Raw genomic sequence first — 23,932 nt, 5'->3', positions numbered from 1 at the left:
TATGGCAATAAAACGATATCTTCGATGTACAAGAAAATATTTAGCTTTATATTTTCTATGGCAATCTATGCCTGGCTTCGAGTCAAAAGAAAGGTCAAAACACATCTCTGCTTTATAATACTCTGGAAATTACTGTCTGATCAGTAAGGAGATCATTTCTATTACCCCCAATTCTCATATTAAAGTACAAGTTTAAGAAAAATATAGCTGGGCTCCTTATTGAATTCACATCGCATAGTCCATGGCTGATGTTTTTCTACAGAACAAGTGTGAATACTGAAGTATCTTTCTAAAAGTTGGTTACCAACACCTTGTAATAACGCTCTAGTCTTCATTAAGGGTTTATGATGATAGAGGAATATGGAACCAACATTCTGGAGTTCGTGGCATTGGGCCTTTGGAACTACCACACATTTACTCCTGAGCTACTCTAGGAGTAGGCTAGGAAGAAATCGGTTTTCTATCTCATGCAAGGTTGGCGATTTTAGGAAGCATATGATACGTATCGAGTTCCTATTGCATAGGTAAATTTTCACTGATACCTTGGCAGGTTGCTGGGGTCACGCTCCTTTCTGTATTGTCGAGACCAGTCCTTCCCTACTACTTGTTTCTGGAAATGCCTATGTCCAGAAGTGAGTAGTCTGTAGCCTTTCGCCCTCTCCTGTAATCCCTCATCCACATCCATAAGGAAATGATTTAGAATCTTGCACGCCACATTACAAGTTCCCTGTTTAACCTAGAATCAGTGTCCCTCCACCAAGTGTAGCTAAAATCAGACTTACTTTGGTCGTAAGTCTTTTCTGCTTTTATACACATCTCTGCATAAACTTTAAAGTTAATCTCTTAATGGACTATAGCTATGAAAATTGTGAGAATAATACAGGTTTTGAGGAAAAGAATCAGGTTAATCAGAAATCATGTTAATTAGAAATTATGCTACTTATTTCCCCTGTCCTCAGTAGACCAACATTGAAACTGATGTGGTTTAAAACATCTTGGGTCTCCAAAATAAATTGTCTTACATTAGGATGGCTGAAATTTGTGCATAGTTAATGTCATAAAATATAAGGAGAGAAAGGGCCTATGAAAAGTATTTTATGGCTTTACTCCTAAAATAATTAAATTCTAAATGTAAACATATTTAAATATTGTTCAACTTATGTTCTGTGAGAATAAACCAGAAATAAATTAGAACACAATAACCTATAGGGGTCAGTATAAACTTAGAATTGGAAGAGCATATCCTGATTAAAGACAAGCTATGTCAGTGAAGACAGATTTGGGTATTTATTAAAAAAAAAAGAAGAAGAAACTATAATGTTAAAGGTACAAACACTCTCTTAAATTATTATCTTAATGATTAAAATAGCAAGTGAACAATTTTCTTTCTACACAGATTTTTTTTTTTGCCCAAATCTGAACCAGTAATTCCCATGACAATCAGATATGTTTATACTAGTGAAGCAGATGACTACAAAAATATAATATTTATTTCAGGCAGAACATATATAAATTTAGAGAACAAAAGCAAGTACTCATCATGTAAATAACAGAGTAGAGAATTCAAATGTTTCTAATGTTTAATATACTAGTTTATAATCCTTGAGAATGATTACTTGAAGAAATGCTAATGGCATTTACAGAACATTTTGTATCATTCAAGGGCAGTTAGCTAAAATATGTTTAGCACTAGGCCGGTGTGGTTCAGTGGTTGAGCATAGACCCATGAACCAGGAGGTCATGGTTTGATTCCCAGCCAGGGTTGCATGATCCATCCCCAGTAGGGGGCATGCTGGAGGCAGCCGATCAATGACCCTCTCTCATCATTGATGTTTCTCTCTCTCCCTCTCTCTTTCTCTCTGAAATCAATAAAATATATTTTTTTAAAAATCTGGAAATCATGTTTAATTTTTCCCATATTGACTTATTTTCTATTAAAAAAATTATGTTGACAGCCCTAAATGAATAGCTGTTGCTAAACCTTGTAATATCAGCAAATGTAGAGAAATGCAATCTATATTATCTATTGAGAAAATCAGTAGGGTTTCCTTCCTACCTCTTCCCCCCTCCCCTAAATGCCAATAAAATAAAAGAGCTTTAATGCAAAATAATATTAAGTTGAACTCTAGCTCACAAAGCAAAATTTCATTTTTTATTTTTTCTTCCTCAGTGATAAAAGGATTATATGTGGTATATTATGATGAAACATCTCCGCATAACTTCATTTGTCTACTGAATGGGACCTAAAAACATTTGACCACCTTTATATGTGCTACGGTAGAACAAGTGACTTTCTTGGAAACAAAACTGAATCTATGGCTTGTTTTGGAATTTAACTTAAAAAGTCAGAAATACGAGTTGCCATGAATTAGAACTTTTAGAAAGCCAGAAATATGAGTTGCCACGAATTTTTAACTAAGAAATACCTTGCAACCTTGAAGAATTTAAAAACTTTTCTTCTTAGCTTATAGGGATATCAAGACAATTTAAAGGTTCACAGCATTCAAATCATCCTCTATTCTAGAAGTCTTGATTGAGGAAATTGGGATTAAAGAGATGTGGAGAAGGAAGCAAGTCTTGCAGAAAAGTATGGTTGTTTTGACAACAAAACGCATGAGATGCTTTCAATCATTGAGGAGAGAAGCAGAAAGATAAACAACTGGAAGAATAAAGCTTGATTGTGAGCATTATGTAAGTGAATAACAAAACACTTCACCCAAAGTGTGATTGCCAATAATTCCATCATTATAGGTACATCTTATCTGTTATTTGTCGTTTTCAAAACCCCCAGGGGATTTTTAATTTAATATTTACTTACAAGTAAAATAAGATTTTTCAAATGCATTTATTCCTTCCCCAAAATGCTTGCGGCCAGTGTTAGTTGTTGCAAATGGATTGATCTTTTTATTCTTTAAGAGCTTTTCAGTTCTTCTTCAATAATACCCTCTTCTGTTGGCCTTGGTAGTGGAACAATGTCATAAATTCTTTTGACTTTCACAGCTTGACCTTCCTTCTGTAGTTAAAGTCAGAATGAAAGCTTCATAAAAATCTGGCATTATGCTTGAGAGATTTGTGTAGGCATTATATGTGCCAACCAATAAATATGGTAGCTCTTATATAAATAAAACCAATATCTTGTCTGAGAAAATAAATAGCTGACTATTCTAAAAATCAGTTGTTGATTCTGCATATATTAATATTTAAATAAGTATTTCAATTCCAAATAAGAGTTTTGTTCTATATACTAGTAGATGTTCAAATTTTACCTTGAAACTATATGTTAAGACACTTGCAACATGAGTCAGAATGTTTAAGATTGAGAATCCTGAATTAATTTATAAGGTTATTGATTATGTCCTGGGGTAGAGGAGAAATATTTAGAGTACCACATGCCAACAAAAGAGTTTGGTGAACATTCATTCAGTTTCTCCAGATTAGGAATGCCCTCTCCTTCAACACACATATAATACCTCAACCAGAACTTTCATAATTACTCTAATGCATTCAAATGGTTAACTCTTCTTTTGTGAAAAGAGACGCAGCTTCAGTGACAATTTATATAATACCCTCAATAAACTCCTTCTTTGTCTCCCCGCCCCCCATAAATTTGAAAGGCTCAATCAGATCTGTGTTGCTGTGTGTGTGTGTTTTATTCCTCAATAAATGTTTGGAAGATATAGATATCTATTTTTAATTAAGTTATGTCTTTGAGCCAGTTTGGTCTTTCTTTGTAAAATGAAAATTTAATTAACCTTATCTTTAGGGACTTTTATAATCTAGGTAGGAAGTTCACTTACCAGATACTAAGTTTTGACTACTAGTACCCAATTTAAAATTTAGTTTTTAAACATTCTGTGTAAATCATTGACTGCTTCCTTTTTCTTTCCTAAAAAAATATTCAATTATGAACTTATCTTATAGAATCACTATTCAAAAAATATTTGCTTTTTGTTCTTTACTAGTTTTTTATTAGTAAAGTTTGATTTGATTATGCAGTTAATTATTACAATGACGATTCTCAGATTTTGACTCCATGATCTTCCATGCCCATGTATGTAATGATGGCAGAGCCTGTATTCCAACCACAATTTGTTTGGTTAAAAGATCCACAAATCTTTCAACATGATGCCTTCTTCCTCTTTTTAGACTCTTCTATTATTCCTGCTGTACCTGCTGATGGTTGTCCTTTTCAAGAAAGCTGCACTGTCTGGACGTAGGAGAGGCAAACTGAGAAGAGGGTAAGCATCAGGACTTGGAAATTAAGGCATATCTAGGTTTAAGCCCTTGCACCCTTTAGCAGTGGCACTTGGAGAAACTTTCTTAAGTGGTCTAAGCCTGGGTTTCCTCATTTTCAAAAGAAGAGTCATGATACCAGTCAAGTTTTTAATGTGAAGGTTAACTGGACTAATATCTATAAAACACTGGTACTGACTGCATTTGGCACTTTGGGTCAACTGACAGGCTTCCGAGGGCTTGGGAACTGGACACCCTAATGCCTTGAACTGTAATTTCCTTTATATTGTTTTAAAAGTTGTCTTTGCAGATAAAATTCAGTGGAAAATTATGTTATTAAAACATTACTTGAAAAATATATGAAATGCTTCTACTTAATTATCAGGTATAATTGGTAATCAGCTCTGGTATCAGTTCTAGAAAATATTTCCATTAAAAAGAATTAGCCGAGACCGGTTTGGCTCAGTGGAAGAGCGTCGGCCTGCGGACTCAAGGGTCCCGGGTTCGATCAAGGGCATGTACCTTGGTTGTGGGACATCCCCAGTGGGGGGTGTGCAGGCAGCTGATCGATGTTTCTCTCTCATATGTTTCTAGCTCTCTATCCCTCTCTCTTTCTGTAAAAAATCAATAAAATAATTAAAAAAAAAGAATTATAAGAAATGCATCCTAACATTTTGAATAAGGATACCTTTGTGGGCATTTGGCCTAGAGCAATCACCCTGGTTGGCCATGTCTATAGTCAAGGGGTATCATCTGTGGGTGGGGAAGTCCCAGGAACAGGAAGGAAGTCTTCTCTTAAAGGCTCACTCACACTTAACTATGGGGTGACGTAGTGTCTACTAGAAAGGAACTGAGGCAGTGTAGGTCTTCGGCTGCTGAAAGTTGCAAACTGTTTCCTCTTCTTGAGAAGGTCAGTTTTGGGGTGGTAAAGATAGAAAATTAGGAGAATAATAATATCTGAGGACCCCCAGTGTCTCACACTTCAGAGCTGTGGATAACACAAAGATTCCTTAGTTGGGTATAATATATGCTAAAACCTACATTTTGAGATCTGGTCTTATTAAGAAATTGCTGGGCACACTTCTATCCTCAAAATGACTCACAGCATTTCAAATAAACTGGGGATTTCACAGCTCAATGTGGTTTGCAACAACCTTTATGCCTCACCATAAAAGAATGATGAATAATTTTATGTTTTAATATCCACTAAATGAAATGTCATGTAGCTATATCAGTTTAGTCTGATTTTAAAATAACATCAGAGAGAGGATAGTTCTCTCATCATTGATGTTTCTATCTCTCTCTCTCCCTCTCCCTTCCTCTCTGAAATCAATAAAAATATATAAATAAATAAAAAGATAAATAAGAGAATATGCCATTCTTAAAGAGTTGTGTTGTAGCATGGGAGATAAGACTTAGACAATACAATGTAGGTTGTAGGATGTAGCGAGTGTTACAGGAGGGCTCAGAATAAATGCTGTACAGATGCCGGGAAGAAGGGATTATGACTATGGCCTTGTGCTATTTTTTTATTTACTTTTTATGCATAAAGGTCAGATTTAGACCAGTGAATAACAAAACTAAATCCATAAAATAGATCTGTGTGTACCTTTAGAACATTTTATTTACTATTCATATTTTAGAGACTAGGGACCTTGTTGCTGGTATTTTATTGAATCTCTTTTCTCCCAGGTTTGGAAATGTGTTGTAAAGAAAGACAAAGGTAATTTAATTCCAACAGACCTGTTCTGACATGACTCTAATAAATTAGAAACACACCTGGGAATTATAGAAGCTTAAAGACAACTCTCAGTTCATTTCCTGATCAAAAAATAAATTCACACTGAATTTTAAATATGAAAATAACCTTTATTGAGACTTATGGTGAGGATTTAAAAAGCTTTTATAATTAGGCAGTGTTTTATAGACTTTCAATGGCTGACCTCATGACTTCTTGAACATTTCTGAAGCATTAAAAATAAAAAAAAATACATCTCTTAACAAATGTGAAATCTCATCCTACTCTTCCCAGAATGGTCATCTGACATCAAGATGGAAAGCATACATAGAGAATAAGAGGAGAAAGGAAATCAAATATTTATGGTACTTATCACTCCATTTCAATTTAGAACACAGTTTTCTGACAGTTATAGTTATACAGGTCACATGTAGACACTATTCAAAGTGTTTCAAGAATAGGATGGCAGAATGATTACAAAATAGAATTAAGCATTTTATTTTATTCAATTTTCATCCTTTATTTTAGGTTATAAAGAGAGACAAATATGGCAGGTGCACAATAACTAAATTGACAGGAAAATGGAGTTAAGTAGCTAGAGTTTAAATTACTTTATTCAGAATATATTGAGTACAATTGACAATACTAGCATTTTAGGAATTACAAAAGAAGATAACACAAGAATATTTTTATTGTGTTTTGAATTTATTCTCATGGAAATTCTAAGAAGTTTACTTGAAGAGGAAAAAAAAAGAAATTCTTTGGTAACTATACATGTATCTGCAGTGACCAATAATTATAATATTGAATTTTTAAAGGAATGTTTTACATGACAAAGACATCATGCTCTAGCACACAGGTCTATTTCAACAGTAGGTCTATTTCAATTGTGAAGTTCTGGCAACCTACAGCGGTGACTTTTCAACTTTCTTGGGCTACAACCTACAGATAAAAATACACTAAATGCACAGTAAGATAATCTAGTTCATTCCCTCCCTTTGAGGCTGAATCATGTGTTAGCCATCCACACAGATGTGAAACTTTTCTATTCTTAAAGCTACTCTGATTCACCTCCTCGGTAAAATGAGGCTAATAATATTTGGCCTCATTAAAGTTAGGATTAAATCAAAGGATGTAGGTAAAAGACTTAGAATCTGTGTCTTACACATATGAGAAAGTAAAAAGAAAAAAATAGCAGCTATTACGATTGTTGTTTTAATAAGCCAATACAGTACCTCTTAAATTATTCAAACATTTCTTTTCAAGAAACTTTTTCTCTGATATTTCTTTTAGACAATTGAATTCCCTATGCTACAGTTCAGTCTATATCCAGCACTTAAAGGCAAGGTCCTCTAATTTTTTTTTTTTTCTAATTTGTCAATTTCTAACCTCCTGAGCTCTCTCAGGGTAGGACCTCTGTCTTCAATTTTTTCCCCAGTTCAAAGCAGTGAGCCAAGCAAGCATGTATAACTAATATATAACTAACATATTATTTTATTCCTTTAAAATTGATTTTATTTTTGAAAAGGTAACACATACACATAGTTTATAAGTCAAATATGTATAAAAAAATACAGTAATTTTCTGTCAAACTCCTCCAATTCCTTTCCCCAGAGGCAATCACTATTGACCTTTTTAGAGATTTCTTCTTCATGGGTGTACGTATTTCTCAGTACTATGCCTATACTCCTATATTTTTATTATTCAATTTTAAGTATTGCCTATTGACTTTCTGATATGGTGATTAGGATTTAACTCCTGAAATTTTCCATCTCTGCTTCCTCCCCTATTTCCACAATCAAGTTACATTAAAAGTTGCTATCACGTGTTTTTTCATGTTCTTTTGTCTCTCAAATATTCCTTTATATCTCTTATCTCTTTGAGAATATTTGAACTTTTTCTCCTTCTAAGGTAAATGGCTGCTTGTTGTAGCTGTTACTCCTGTATTCACTAGAGTTCTTTGTACTTTTTGCTAGCTTTTCCTTGGTTACTGCAATCCCCTTGTTAAAGTTAGTATTTCTTTTGTTGTTGCTGTTTTTAATCCTCACCTGGGGATATTTTTCTATTGACTTTTGGAGAGAGTGGAAGGGACGGGGAGACGCACAGAGAGAGAAACATCAATGTGAGAGAGAGACATCCCACACATGCCCTGACTCAGGCCTGGGATCGAGCCTGCAACCTAGGTATGTGCCCTTGGCCGGAATTGAATCTGGGACCCTTCAGTCCGCGGGCCAACGCTCTAGCCACTGAGCCAAACCGGTTTTATTTTTAAATATAAAGTTAGTAATTCTTTATATTAAACTACCCCTGTTCAAATTACTGTGATTCAGACCTGACTGCTGCAGGCCCTTTGAGCCTGTACTTTAAGCCCAAGGATGCCGCCTGCCACCCTCAGGTAATAGTGTGGTATGCATATTCCTCTCCATCTGCCCCTGACCATCTACCCATTTATCCCCCTGGCTATCCTGACTGCTTTGTACTCTGCTCCTGTCCATCCCTAAACACTTATTGTTTTTTCCCAAAGCACTAAATTTCCTGTAGTTTTCAGGGTTCACAAAGCAGGTAGCTACTCCTGGGCCTGCAGTGCATGCCGTTTCCTCACTCTAGAAATAGCTGAACTCATCAGCATAGTCATCTGCCAGCACTGCTCAATGCCACCATTTCTGAAAAGACTCCCGGACCCTTTCTCTCTCTTCGAATTAGTTGTTTTTACCTTTTGCTCCCTTAGGGCACAGCCGTTCACAGGTCTGTCTCTCTGAATTAACAGTAAACCCGTTATCTTTCCTTCTATTTCCAGACTTAGCACGTTGCCCTCTAGTTATATATTAAGAACTCCATAACCTTTGTGGAATGGATGAATGTGTTTAATTTTTCAGGAATCTAATTTATAGTTTCGTCCATAGAGAAATGAACCATGAATATAAAGCAAAATCAAGTTAAGATTTTAGGAGAGGAGGAAATGTTAAATGGTAGGATGATGCTCCCTGGGCTGTGTAGCCTCATTTCCACTGCTGTCTCCACAACTACACCTGCCCTCCCCTGCTATCCCAGAGCAGCTGGCAGGCCAGCGTGAGCCAGCGTGGAGTTTTTCACAGCTCATAAGACTGAGGCACAGTGACACTTCCAGTTTAATAGGGGTAAGGTGACACTTCTAATTTAGGCAAAACAAACTGGCAGTGTATTGCAGTTCTCTGGTGAACATTTACATTTATAGGTCTACAGGTGTGATGGAGATTCTGTAGTTTTTTTTTTTTAAATTCAGAATTTAACATGTCATAGAAACCTTGAATTTGTCAATTTAAGATTCTATAGTACTGACCTGGAATATACTTGGGTTAGAATTTTATCTAGACATGAAGACTGCTACATCAGACTACTATGACTACAAACTACCTGATTCTTTTGGATGGAAGTAAGATATTAGCCACAATACCGGCAGAAAAAATGAACTCCAACTATGAAGCAAAGATTCCTGGATTTTCCAGGGACTGTCTCAGTGATCTTCTCTGAAATGCAGATATTTAAATATGTGTTAATTAAGTTCCTATTTTGTTCAAACACTGTGCATGTTGGTAGAGATATAAGGTTAAATAAATCTTAGAGTACACAAGTTAGTTTGGGAATGACTCACAAAATATACCGATGTACTTATTAGGCACACAAAATATTACTAATACTTGCATTTGACTAGTGTTTATACTCACTTAAAAAACTTACATTTAGTTTTTATGTAACTACAGGGTGGGACAAAAGTAGCTTTACAAGTTGTTCATGTGGAAGATAAAATAAATAATAATACAAGAATAAACTCTGTGTTTCATGTAATCACAACTGTAACCCTGTCTTTGCCCTATCTTTATAAGTAAAGAAACATTACTGACATTTATTTGTTTAAAAGCATATGTTTAACATCACATTGATTTTGTTAAGCATATGCTCTATTATCTATACTAACTTGCTTGGCTTTACATGTAATTAAACAAATTGAAACTACCAAAGGAGAGAGAATCAAGGAAATAGATATCACATTTTAAGCACAGTTCTTCCAAAGTACTATGGCCATTCGGTTTATCTCCACGATTTACACATTAATTTCTGCATCTATTTATTCATCAGACATTAGACCTCTTATGTGTCAGGCAGTAGGCCAGGCATACGACATATAAGATGTGGTGGTCACTGTCTTCCAGGATCTCACAATTTGATGGAAAGACAATGACTGCACATAGCTCATGGTTTGATTAGGACACTTAGCTGAACAGTACCACGAGATTAGTAAAATGAGATTAAACCTGACCTGTGTTACTCTAAGAACTCTATGGTGGAATAACTTTTTCCTAGGATGAGGGAGGCAGGGTTGGAGAGACCTCGAAGCAAAAACAATAAAGTGACAAGATCCTAACTATGGGCCTTGAGTTTGGGCTTATTATGTTTATATGTTGTCCTAGGAATTTATAGTTACACTCTATTTCAAACAGATTTGCAAAACAAAGGTAATAAAGATGTTCAGATTTGTGAGTTCGTCAAGTCTTCCCAGAAACAGCACCCATTTGCTGTGAAATATCAATGAAAACACACACACACACACACACACACACACACACACACACACACACCACAGAAAACAGCACTGAGGGAAAATTAAAAGTTTTTTTCATTTTAGATGGGAAAGATACACTTATTTTAAATGCATTAACTGGAGAGAAACAGAAAAGAGCATAGTTAGGGGGAAAAGATAATTCATTGTACAATTTATGATAAAGGGGTACAATTTCGTGGGCAGAAATTACATTATGATGATGTAAAAAGAAAAGATGACATGTGATTGATGAGAAATTAACAAATATTGTTTGAGTTAGAATGAAATGTGGATAGAAACAGTAAGAGCCAGGAAGATCGATTGTACTTCAATTGCAGGTGAAATGAGACTGGGGAGCTCTGGACAAATATAAAGCCAGCGTTCAACCACGGCAGAGGATTTGGCAAATGCGTTAGCAGCACATATGGTAATTGCATGGCCGAGATATCCACTCATTCCTCAAATAGCCCTAGTCATTTTGTGGAAATAAAAAGTTAATTACTACATCACACTGTGATTTGGAACCATTATAATCCTATCACAACTTTTCTACATGGAGGATAGAATAGACTTTTTTTTAAAATAAATTTTTATTGATTTTTCACAGAGAGGAAGAGAGAGGGATAGAGAGTCAGAAACATCGATGAGAGAGAAACATCGATCAGCTGCCCCCTGCACACCCCCCACCGGGGATGTGCCCGCAACCAAGATACATGCCCTCGACCGGAATCGAACCCGGGACCCTCCAGTCCGCAGGCCAACGCTCTATCCACTGAGCCAAACCGGTTTCAGCTAGAATAGACTTTTAAAACAGCAGTTTCTTGGTAATAAAATTTAAAACCTCCTGGGGGACACAGATTTCTGTTTAGAGCACTTCCTCTCCTCTATCAGTTACCTCAGAGTTGTTTTTATTATCACATTTCTTTTACAGTGTAAGATTTTCCTTTCCATCTGGACTTATGATTGCTAGTTATTATCAATGTTGAGACAGAAAAAAGTCATGTAAATTACTTGGTCAGAGAACCTCTCAAAGGACTTAAAAACAGATTTAGAATGGAAGATGCCAGACTACTTTAAATTTAATTAACTTGCCATATAAATGTTGAAAAACAATGACCAGATCTTTAAAATTTCAAGATCAAACATTAAACCACTTATGTGTCAGGTGCTAGATTAAAGGTTTAAAAGATTCATTTTCTTTGTTACACAAAATTAATCCTCCTTTAATGTGCTTTGTTCTTATAATTTTGTGATTTATCCAGGTGCATTTAAATTTACCATATTTTTTTTCTTATTTTATTGTAATCTCCTTGGTGGGCAGGGACCACTGAAAACCTTTAATTGTGCCATGTGTCTCTGACTGCTGAATAAATAGTAGTTGACTGAGCCATGAGAATCTGTTTCCATGTGCCATCTTTCTACACATAACAATTATTACATTTTTATTCTAGCTTTCTATCTACATGGGCAAGAGTGGTCTGAATGTGGGCTGGGAAGTGGGTATAGGTGTGGACTATGACATCACTCTATTTTAAAAATATTTATGCCCTTTTTTACATATATATCATACATATATATGAACATATATACATACACATAAATATGCATACATATGCACATGAATCTATATGTATGAACCATGACCCACACATTGTTCACAGAAATATATTTCTTTCTTTCTTTCTTTCTTTCTTTCTTTCTTTCTTTCTTTCTTTCTTTCTTTCTTTCTTTCTTTCTTTCTTTCTTTCTTTCTTTAAGTGCAGGGATTGTCTTTTACCACTGTGAATGATTCAATGTATGGGTCATGGTACATACATGGGAGTTGTTCAAAAAATGTTTGTGCCTCTTAAATAGATGAGAGGACTCTGCAATTTATTTTCTGTAATCTCCATGGAACTGATTTGATAATAGTTAACATCCTAATAATGAAACTTAAAGACCTAAAATCATCCAGGTCCTCCTTGAACCTAAGGTGTCTTTCCAGAATCCAGTGATGTTCTTCACCAAGCCAAACTTACTGTAACCATAGAACCAACCCAACTGCTCCTGTTCTGTTTCTAACAAGACCCGGAACCAAAAGTTTAAACTTTAGATACACCACTTAGGAGCAATGCTTGTGAAACACCACTCAGGAATAACTCTTGTGGACCCTTAACTACTACCCCTCAAAACCCCGCCCAAACCCTGGATTGGGGTGATGCATTGGAGCCTTGGATGAAAGACTCAGATGTGTCACTTGGATGAAGAGCTGGAGAGTACTTAGTGTCTTTGCAGTATGGGATATTCTAACTTAGAAGCTGTAGAGCAATTAAGGAAGGTCTTACCTATTATTTTTCGTGTGGTGTGATACCCTGCCTCCTCTTTTGAAATGTATGAACGTATTGGATCTGATGCTAGAAGGAATGCCAGCTAAGTTTAAACCTTTCTTAGCTTGTCCATAGCCAAGGAACTATCTTTTGTTAGAGGATGCTTTCAGAGTTTAAGAAATCAAAGAAGAGATGGCAGCTCTGCTGGAATCGATCTAAAATGCACTGCTATCACCACTCCTACCCCTGTCAGACATTAGATTAAGTTTATGCCTTGAACTATCTGTGCTACTTTCATTGTCTACCTGAGATGAACTTTTGGCTGATGAGTATACAACACTCACTTGAATGTACAATGCTGGGCCCAGCATTGAACTTGGAAGAGATGGAGATGAATGATTTAAATGGAAGTCTTTTTAAGTATGGTGCACAACAAACCACTTAGCATACAAAGTATATACAGAACTATGTTTGAATGGACCTTATTTTACCTATAAAATCTTATACACCATTCATGGTTATGAGTGGGGCAAATGTCTAAAGTATATGTTTACTCTAAGTATAAAAGAAGATCTAATGAAAACATTTACCTTCTAATAAGAATGAAAATATATTTAAAATGAGAAGAATGTAACAATGGTTACATGTACAAGATTTTAGGACAATATCTCCACCTTATTGCTATACATTTCCCCAAATAGGTATCATTTGTCTTATCTCATGGGAACATCAAATATATAAATTAATTAAAATTTACATCTACAAATCAGAGGTTAAATTCAATACAAAATGAAATATCATTTCAAAATTATAAATCCATGATTAACTGAACAATAAATAGAATTCTAACCAGGTGTTTAATTTTTGCATAAATTAATTCAACAAATAAATAACATAGCAAGCTAAAGGCCTGTGATACACTGATTAACAATCTTATGGAATTTTTTTCTATTTTCCTTATTTAGAAGAAAGATGCAAAAATATTAGGTAAAAATGCCTTATATCTCAGATATTACTTTTACACCATGGAGACTTATAGTTCTAACAAAGAATAAAACCAAACAAATGTTAAATTATATTTACCCTATTACTTATTCACAGTCAGAGAAGTGGCCTCAGTCACTTAGGAAAGGATTTTGAAATGGAAGGTTGAGACTTAAGTATGACGTGTCTGATGAACTTACTGTTGTTCCAAAGTATTAAATGTATTATATACTTTATTCACAAAGTATAATGATCAAGGGAGTAGTATTTATCCAATACAGTGAGGTAAAATATACAAAGAGCGGCATATGGTCTATTAAATAATTGAACACCTTTCAACTTGACTTGGCTTTTGTTGAACTGACTTACATAGGTTACCTTCATCTGCTACTTTTCTACACAAACAACTGAAACCCTAATAGCTGACTCATTTGTTGGGTTAAAGCTGAAACGGGTCATAGGTTTAATTCTCTCCCTCTCTCACAACTGAATAAAGTTAAGTCTATAGATGTGAAATAAAATTATTTTAAATATGCATTGCAAGTTAATAAAAAAAGCCATAGCTAAAACCTAGTTTCTTTACTTCCAATCCAGTGTTCTTTCCATGCTACTATCCTGCTTCTCCCAAGCACTTAGTTACAAAATGTTAAAACTGGGCAAAAAAATTTTCCTTGAGTTCCACTATTATGGCTCAGTAGTTGAATGTCGACCAAAGACCAGGAAGTCACGGTTCGATTCCTGGTCAGGGTACATGCCCAGGTTACAGGCTCCATCCCTAGTGTGGGGCGTGCAGGAGGCAGCTGATCAATGATTCTCTCCCATCATTGTTGTTTCTATCTCCCCCTCTCCCCCTGTCACTTCCTCTCTGGAATCAATAAAAACATATTTTAAAATTTTTTCCTTGAATTATCCAGACCAGTAATTTCTAATGTTTTTAGAGCTATTACTTCCTTATTGTGTTAATTATGCTGAGGCCTTGCAAAATATATATACTACCTGTTTCTCTTACCCTCTTTGTTTTTATTTTCTTTGTTTAAAGATGACACACTCTGAAATTAATTTGGTTTTGAGAATTGAGAAGTTTGAAATACTTCCAATGAAAGGTAAACTCCTTTTGGTAGAAATCACATTTTATCACATGGTGCATAATAAATGTTCTCTGAACTGAATTAAGCTTAACCAAGTTTATATAATTGACAAAGGCTTAGTGAAACATGCTGCAAAATCACCCACTCAGGGAGTGTTTCAGCTTTCCACTTTGGGTGGGTAGACATGGTCTATATCGAAAGTAAACGAATCTGATCGATTGAATCAAGAATGGCATTGCTAAATAGGAACTTACTTATGATTCTATCCTAAGTTAGGTTCTTTTCATTATCTGTGTTGTAATTGTTAAATGTAGTTGTGATACTGTCATGTTTCCCTCATTTTAATATAGCTATATTTTACATAATTTATTTCTGGCTGTCCTCTGGGCAGACTGATAAATTCAATGTTTTGAATTACTTTACCTTGTCTATGTTTTGATTCATCTTTTTGTGTCTTCAAAGTCCTTTTGCCTTTGAAGATACTGTAACTTCAAAAAAAACTAAAATAAATAGATATACAGGCTCAATGCTAAAAACTTGGATAAAATGGTTATATTTTTCTTTCTCTCCTTTTTTTTTTTTAATAAGTATTATAGCCACAAGTCTCTTATTGAGGAAGTCCATCCCCTGTACTTCCTCCTCCTTGACCCCTTCTGGATTCAGTGTGTGTGCGTGCTACCTATGTTTGATGATGTCGCAAATGAAAGGACATTTCTTTAAGAGAACAGTCTGTCAGATGGGCCTTGAGACAGAGTTTGAGTAGCTAAGAATCTTGAGAACACAAGAAACAGCCAGAACTCAAAGTCTTATTGTTGGCCACAGCTCTTCCAGGCAATTACCACATTGGGGACAGAAACACGTGAGCACTTGTTAGAACAAATCTCCCTATGCCTCCACCTGAGTGGGGTGGTGGGAGCGGGCAGCAACTTCACTCGGGATTTTATTGTTTGCAGATAAAGCTGTCCAAGGCAGCTGCTTTATTCAGACAAACAAAGAAAACCAAATAAATGATGTGTTTATCTTTTGTACTCTTGCATTTTTATTTTTGGAAAGCACACATTTTGTTTCCTAGATACATTTGTTTAAGTGATATCTCTCTGTTTATACATTGCTTTGTTTCCTGGTATTATTTGTTGCTAAGTCCTTATGGAAACATATGTAGGTTGTAATGCCTTATCTATGCTTGTTGAATGAATGAATAAAAGAAGAACAGAAATATGCCATGCCGATCTGAAACATTTCTGAGAAATAAGTCATCTAGTCCCATCCCCTAATGCTAGCGAAGGAGGAAATGAAAATCTGGAGAGGCTGCGTAACTTCTAACTTGCTACATAGAAGGGGGCTAATGTCCATTTCCTTCAATTTCCACTACCATGTGTTTTCCGTTGGAAAAATACAACTACAGCTAAATTGATAGACTTTTTAAAAACTCTTGACTTCAGGATTGAGGAGGTTCTTACTTTAGTGCCTGAGCCTTTATGATCCTGTAACTGTCTAGACAGAAATATCTCTTAGCATAAGACTATGCAATAACCCAGAAATTCTACTTCAATATCTACCATAGAATAACACATGCATATAAGGATTCATAAAAACAAATATTTCAGCAATGTATATAATTAGAAAATCCTGGCAAGTACCTAAATGTTTCTGAATGAGGAGTGGTTAAATAAATCTTAATATTTTTATCCTATGAAATACTATGCAACAGCTAAGAAGAATGAGTCAGACCTGTTTGGTAATAGTAACATAATTCTAAGACATTGTACAATAAAAAATGAAAGTTATAAATAGTTCTGGATCCATATCACATTTATGTAAAAGGTATTAACAAAGGGTGGAGAATGAATATGATGAATTTGTAATAGAAATAGTTACCTCTGGGGATGGCAGGGCTAAAAGTTGAAGGTGGCTTTTCAAAGATGGCTTGATTTCATCTCCATGTCTTAAACCTGTAAAAAATAGAATGCATTCATGAATTAGTTGTGTAATGTAAAAAATGTTTCTTAAAAGCTCACTATCCAGGCATGTAGGAAGCGTCTCATTGCTTCTAGCCCAGCCACCAGCATTATGAGAATAGAGCTTACATGAAAGGGGCTGGATTTTGAAGATCGCAGGGCTCTAAAATGCTTGGGAGCACTGCGAAGAACGCTTTGTGCAACTTTTAGCAGGAATGGGGGTTAGCAAGACTCAGTCGGTCTGGAGTAGGGCCAGAGGTCTTACATTTCTAACAAGTTCCCTGATGGTACCAATTCTACTGGTCTGGGGAATCCTATCTAATAATAGACAAATATGCAAATTGACCATACCTCCAACACACCCACAAGCCACGCCCACAAACCACGCCCACCATCCAATCAGAGAGAGTATGCAAATTAACCCAAACCAAGATGGCTACAGCCACAGAGAGCAAGGTTTCCTAGGTAACAGAGGAAGCCAAGCTTTCTGCCAGCAGTTGCAGGCCTAAGCCTCCACTCAAGCTACAAAGTTTCAATTATAGAAGGTAAACAAATTCAAACAAATGGCGGCAGAATGGAGCTTGAGAGAGCAGGCCAGGGTTGCCACTGGCAACAGGGGAAGCAAAGCTTTCTGCACACCCTGGCCGGGCCCACCCGCTTAAGGCAACAAAGTTTCAATTATAACCCCAACACAAATGGCTGTGGGCCTCAGAGGAAGCCCCAGGCTTGGCTCTGCTCCAGGCTACAAAGTTTCAATTGTAGAAGGAAAATAAATTCCAGATACCAGGGCCTCCGCTTGCGTTGCCAGGGGGTGTGGCCAGCCTGCAAACCACCACAGGCCCCTCGCTCAGGCCGCCCCATGCCCCAAGGAAACCCCACCCTGATCAGGGACACCCTTTAGGGCAAACCAGCTGGCCCCCACCCCTGTACCAGGCCTCTATCCTATCTAATAAAAGAGTACTATGCAGATTGATCATCACTGCAACACACAATATAGCTGCCCCCATGTGGTCAAAGATCCTGCCCCCATGTGGACACGAGATGGCCACCACAAGATGGCCAGCAGGAGAGGGCAGTTGGGAGGCACCTGGCCTGCGAGGGAGGGCAGTTGAGAAGGACCAGGCCTGCAAGGGAGGGCAGTTGGAGGTGATCAACCCTGCAGGAGAGGGCAGTTAGGGGTGACCAGGCCGGCAGAGGAGGGAAGTTGGGGGCAAACAGGCTGGCAGCAGAGTGGTTAGGGGGTGATCAGGCTGGCAGGCAGAAGCGGTTAGGGGCAATCAGGAAGGCAGGCAGGCAAGCAGTTGGGAGCCAGCAGTCCTGGATTGTGAGAAGGCTGTCCGACTGCCCATTTAGGCCCAATCCTAGGGATCGGGCCTAAACGGGCAGTCGGACATCCCTTGAGGGGTCCCAGATTGGAGAGGGTACAGGCTGGGCTGAGGGACAACCCCCCTCTGTGCACGAATTTCATGCACTGGGCCTCTAGTCTCACATAATGATGTACGTAATACTGATATTTAGGGTTAGGTAAGGTTAATATTTTTATTTGAAATCTAAGAATGTTTAGAGATCACTTTCTCTCATCAACCTTCACAGACTAAAAGTATTGATGGTGAAGGTGTGTGGTACCAAGCTAATATTTTCATCCATATATTGTCCCTTTACTGAGAGGATTTGTTTACTGTAGTGAAACTAAATCTTCTAACACACCAGGCCAACTGTGTCTACTAATCTATGTACATGGGTTTTCGGGTAAATACAGAATTCTTTCATATACCTGTGCTGTTTAATTTTCTGTATGTAATTTGGATGCCCCAGATAGCTTGGTATGAACCTGAAGACAGGGTGGGAAAGAGTTGAATGCAGCAAGTTTACATGCTTTTTCTTTTATAATAAAACAGAAATTTGCAGAAGCTGTTTATATATAACTATCATAGAAATGGTTTTTGGGGAAAAGGTAACATGTATTAGTTGTCTTTTAGTTCATGTAAAAGATGAGATTCTCACTGTTGAACTGAGAAATAATTTTTATTTGTCCCCTTTTTTGAGATGCAGCCTCAGTGTTGCTATTAGTGGTGACTTTATCACATGATATCCCAGAGCATGACTTGGTATTAGACCCCTTGTTGATAATGAATAGCTTATAAAAGATAACATTCACAATTGTCAAGGTGCTTCAAAAGCAAGATAGTTAGATTTCCATTTAATCCTAATTAAGTCTGTGCTTGTTTGAATCTAATGAAAAAAAAAACTTACTTAATTTTAGAGAAGAATGTCAATATCCAGTACCATTTTATATGAAAATTTAGGCATAAAAAGTTAAGGCAATAGAAATTGTCAGATCAGAGCTCCTCCACTAAGTTCTCCAGGCAAGTTTTCCTCTGAGAAGAATGTAAGTGAAAAGAATTTCCCTTTTTTCTTTAAGATGTACTTCATGCAATCCAAAGCATTTATAAAATGTCCCTTATGTGCACTGAACTATTACTAAGTGTTTTTTGGAAAAGCATTTATATGAAAAATGAAACAAAACTAAAAGGCAAAAAAAAAAAATTACTAAATGGACTTCTGCTTCTAAGCAGGAAGGTGGAATAGGGACCAGATTTGACCTCCTGCCTGAAATTACTCAAAATCACCAGTAAAAGAAAATCTTAACAGATAATAAAAGTCATAGTTTGTACTTAGGACAAAGTACAATAACTTTTTTAAACTATTGAGGGAAAAATCCTTTCAACTTAGAATTCTGTATCAAAGTCCTCTTTTTTACTCAAAGGGTGTGCCACGCCAGCACAGCCACGGTTGAACCTGAGGTGGGGACAGGGGGAGGGTGTGTGTGAAGGATTAAAGAATACAGACAAGATAATAAAGCTGGGCCTAGGTGGGACACTGCTCTCTGATTAGAGAGACAGTGCCACTGCCTGCTAGCCGAGTCTTTATTTTATAGGCAGATTCCACAAGGCTAAGTAAGGGTGTGGACAAGAACGTTTACAATGTTCTCATGGGTTTTGAAGCTACTCAATTACTTGCTCCTGAACTCTATCAAGCCCATATCACTCAGGCACGTGGGACCACAGATTCAGACCATATGGTCAAGCTTACAACTATAGCCTTTGGCTATAATTGTACTGGGACTTGCACGTGGCTTTGCCATGAGAGGACCGGGTGCCTTCGCATTAGTCCGAGGCTGGAACCTTTCCAAACACTGTGGCCGCTGTCCACAAAAAGGAATCTTCACTATAGAGTTTGGAATAAGTGAGGAAAGCATGGGCCTTGTCTGGTAAAGCTTCAGTCGTTCCCTCTTCTTTCCTTCCAAATCTCTCCCTTCCTTACCTTATCAATATCTTATGCATATGTATTAATTGGTAATGCTAAGGTCTGATTTGTAAAGGGTCTTTGAAGATGTAATGACCATCAGGAGCTCCAGATGAGATCATAATGAATGGGATGGATCCCAAATCCAACAAGTGTTTTTATAAGAGGAGAATACAGACAACAGAGAAGAAACACAGAGAATATGGGCAGGTGTAGCCTTTGCCTAAAAAGGAATTTGGGAGCAGTCAGTAGTAAATTGCAGCTATCCGGGGCTCTGAATAGGAAGCCAGAGCACGGTATCAATGAGCTCACTGGTGTTAAGAAGACTTTGAACACCAGAGTTCTTGTGAGGGAGGACAAGCCACCTTCTCAGGAAGCAGAGAAGAGCACCTTAATGTTTGCAGCCGTATCTTAGCCATTTAATATGGGGTTTGAAGGACCTCCTTTTCCTTGTGAGAACTTGAAAAGTGAAACTTGATAGGCATTGTTTTCTGCTTTGCTTTGCCCCAAAGTTGTCAGCACTGCATGTTGCTTCCCCATCTGTTGATTCCAGGTGCAGATGAGAAAATTATGCAATTCCCACCTTCTCCAAACAGCCACCATTGGATCGAAGGGCAACCTTATGACTCCTGGAGAGCAAAAACCTCGGGGAGCGCGCGCAGAGGTCGGAGGGTCCAGTTGCAGCGTCTGGGAGCAGGGAGCGAAGCGGAATCCCCGCAGTCACATCAAGCAAATTCTTGACAGAACCTGAACAATCATCACCCAGAGAAACTGAGAACGGCCGGCGGACGGGGCGGGGGGAGGACTCGGGTTCTGCGACGATCACGGCTGATGAGTTGTCTGCTGATGCGCTCGCAGGAAAAAGAGTCCTGCACGAGGCGCCCACAGGGAAGAGCTGCCGTTGCGCCGGCCGTGAGAGCTCCTGGCGACCCGGGCCGCAGGCAGAGCGGGACTCCGCGTGGGAAAGCGCGCTCGGAGCTCGGGGGCGGGTCCCTGCGGCCGCTCCCTCCGCCCCCGGAGTCATCGCCCCCGCCCGGCCGCGCCTCGGCCCCGCAGCTCAGACGTCGCCGCATCCCTCCCCCGGCTGTAGAGGCGGCCGCGAGCTGGAGCCCGCGCCGCAGCTCCGGGCCACCGAGGCTGGGCGAGCCCGAGCGCAGGAGGACACCTGGCCCCGGCTCGGCGGGAAGCTCTGCGCGCAGCTGGTGCGTCCCCGGTGCGGGGCGGCGGGAGCGGGTGTCGCGGGTGCAGGTGGAGGGAAAGGACTTGGGGAGTTGGGGGGAGACTGAGCCAGCGGAAAGGTGGTAAGTGCAACTTTCCCATTTTGCGCCCGTCGGCCTTGGCATGGGGTGGGGGGTGGGGGGGATGGGAGGGGTGAGGGACGGGAGGGGGTTCATTGCCGATGCCCCTTTTGCTTTGGAGACCACACCACTCACATGCACTTTTAGGGCACTGTTAGAGTGAAAGGGGGCGCTGGGGTCTAGGAACATAAGTGGGGAGGTCTGGCCACCTGCTCTTTGCCCACTCTGACCTGAAGGGGGACACCGGTGACCTCCTGCCCTGAGTGGCCGAGCCCTTCGCCCCTCGCGCAGGCAGGGCCACGTCGTTTCCCTGGGGTTGCGCGTTCCCACCCCCCAGGCAGCTGCTGGCGACGGCGGGGGTCGCGGAGACCTGCGTGTCTTCAGCCAGGTCACCTCACCTCACCGGTGTGCGCTCATTCTTTGATAAGATATGGGGGTGCTTAGACCGGATGGTCCCCAGTGTCCCGGCAGCTGTGGGATTTTACCGGAGCCCAGGACTCCGGCGGGCGCCAGGGAGACACGCGTCTGTAACGTGGCCGCAGAGGCTCAGGAGAGTGGGGGGCTTGGGTCCTGACAGCTGCTGCTACCCCCACCCCCGCCCCCGGCCCGAGGAAGCTCCTGAAAGTGCCTCCCGGGTCGGGGTGAGCGACGGGGATGAATGTTCTTTACCCGCTGCCCTGGCTGGGGCGGCAGGTCCCTGCTGCGGGCGGCTGAGCCGGACCCGCCAGTCCCATCTCCCCGGCGCTGATCCCAGGAGCGCAGCCCAACCCGGTTCCTGTGGGAAAGCGCTTGGCCCGAGTGGGGGCACACGGGAAACATGTAAAAATATATAAAGAGAGAAACCCAAACACGGCAGGTGTTGTTGTTAGAGTCTGTCCCGGACTGGAAGGCGGAGATTCGAGCCTGACGACCACTGAAACATTCCTCTGGAGGGGCGGTGGAGGGTGGGGGGAAGGGGGCCCCAAAACAAAAAACCCCCGAAAACTTATATTAATGCTTCGGATACTGAAAGAGTATTGGGTTAGATTTACTTTGAGTATTGCATTTCGCTTTGTATGCATGTAGATTCAAAATCCAAGATGCCTTCTTTATTGACATTGCTTGCTACACATTTAGAAAAATTGTTCTGGGATTTACTATTCCAAAGCTCAGAATTCGGGTTATTAAAATGAGATCTGAAGGCCATAAGCTGACAAGAAGTAAGGGGTAGGTTCTGAGTCAAGGTTGGTTAAGACCAGCCTTGTGAATACCGTTTGTTTTCTGTTAGTAAGTATGTCCCCTGCTGGTCAGTGATAATCAGAAATTTCAGAATCGTATTAAGAACATAAGTTCACCTATATTTATTTTCACCATTAATTATAAAATTCTTTGCTTTATCTGTAGTTTTTTATTAAAAACAAAAGTAATGTCATAGATATGCTTTATTTCCCAATTAAGAAATCATCTTAATATATCTTTCATAGAAAATCATACTTTTAATGGCTGTATGGTGTTCTATTAAATTTTTAACTTATCCCTTTTGGTAAGTATGCAAAATTTCTCCAAGTTTGGTTTTACAAACAATATCATAGTAGATAACTATTCATAATTTTATACACTGCACAGAACTATTTGATTATTTTCTTTAAGGAAATTTCCATAGAATTGCTATGTAAGAGCATATTCACTTTTTAAAGACTTGTGATACATTCTGCAAATTATTTTTCAGAAGTCCTATAGCTATTTCTACTCAAAATACCATTTTTATTAACATACTAATACTGTGTCAACATTTTAAAATTTAGAAATCAGTGAGAAAAGAAAGCTCTTATTTTTATTTATTTGGTTGCTAATGAGGCTGAATATTTTTAGTTGGCCAAAATGTTTAACAGATATTTTGGATTTACTTTTATGAATTGCTTTTCTATATTCTTTGCCTATTTTTTAATCCTTTTTTGTTTATTTGTTTCAAGAGCTTTTTATTCATAAGGATATTAACTCTGTATATCTATTATGTTGCAATTTTTGAATCAGTTGATTTTTGCCATTATCTATTTGGTGCACATTGCTTTGCAGGATCCTTAAATTTGATCGATGTCAAAGCTGCTATCAATTTCTTCTCTCATTCTGATTTTGTTAAGCTTGAGAAGGACTTTCCCACTTGGAAAACTATTCATCTACACTTTTGAAAGTACTTTTGATGTCTTATTTAACATTTTTACCCATTGGAAGTTAATTTAGTAGGTTATCTAACTTTATAATTGCTATTTTTTAATGGCTAGTCATCCCAAATCCACTTGTTCCATAACTGATTCCTTCCCCACTAATCTATATATATAAAAGGCTAAGTGACCAACCGCCTGTCTGATCGTCCTACCGACTGACCACCGGTACATATGACGTGCACTGGCAATTTAAAAATACACGCTGACTTGCACATGCACCATATTTGTCCCCGTCTGA

General features: G+C 38.5%; 1 protein-coding gene across 2 annotated transcripts in view; it reads left to right on the top strand.

The window, feature by feature from the left end:
• HSF2 (heat shock transcription factor 2) overlaps nt 1–4,500 on the top strand; it is a 64,319-nt gene extending 59,819 nt beyond the window's left edge. The window contains exon 14 of one of the 2 annotated variants that reach the window (XM_054722366.1): nt 4,147–4,500. In XM_054722366.1, coding sequence (XP_054578341.1) covers nt 4,147–4,217 — 71 coding nt within the window. In that variant the 3' untranslated portion in view covers nt 4,218–4,500. Of the gene's footprint in view, nt 1–2,464; nt 2,502–4,146 lie in introns of those variants that run through there. The other variant, XM_054722367.1, reaches the window with a different exon arrangement.
• The last annotated feature ends 19,432 nt before the right edge of the window (nt 4,501–23,932 follow it).

This window comes from Eptesicus fuscus, chromosome 10 (genome assembly GCF_027574615.1).
Source record: "Eptesicus fuscus isolate TK198812 chromosome 10, DD_ASM_mEF_20220401, whole genome shotgun sequence".
Taxonomy (NCBI): domain Eukaryota; kingdom Metazoa; phylum Chordata; class Mammalia; order Chiroptera; family Vespertilionidae; genus Eptesicus; species Eptesicus fuscus.
The sequence above is the reverse complement of the archived record's forward strand: the minus strand, read 5'-3'. Positions and strand labels throughout refer to the sequence as shown.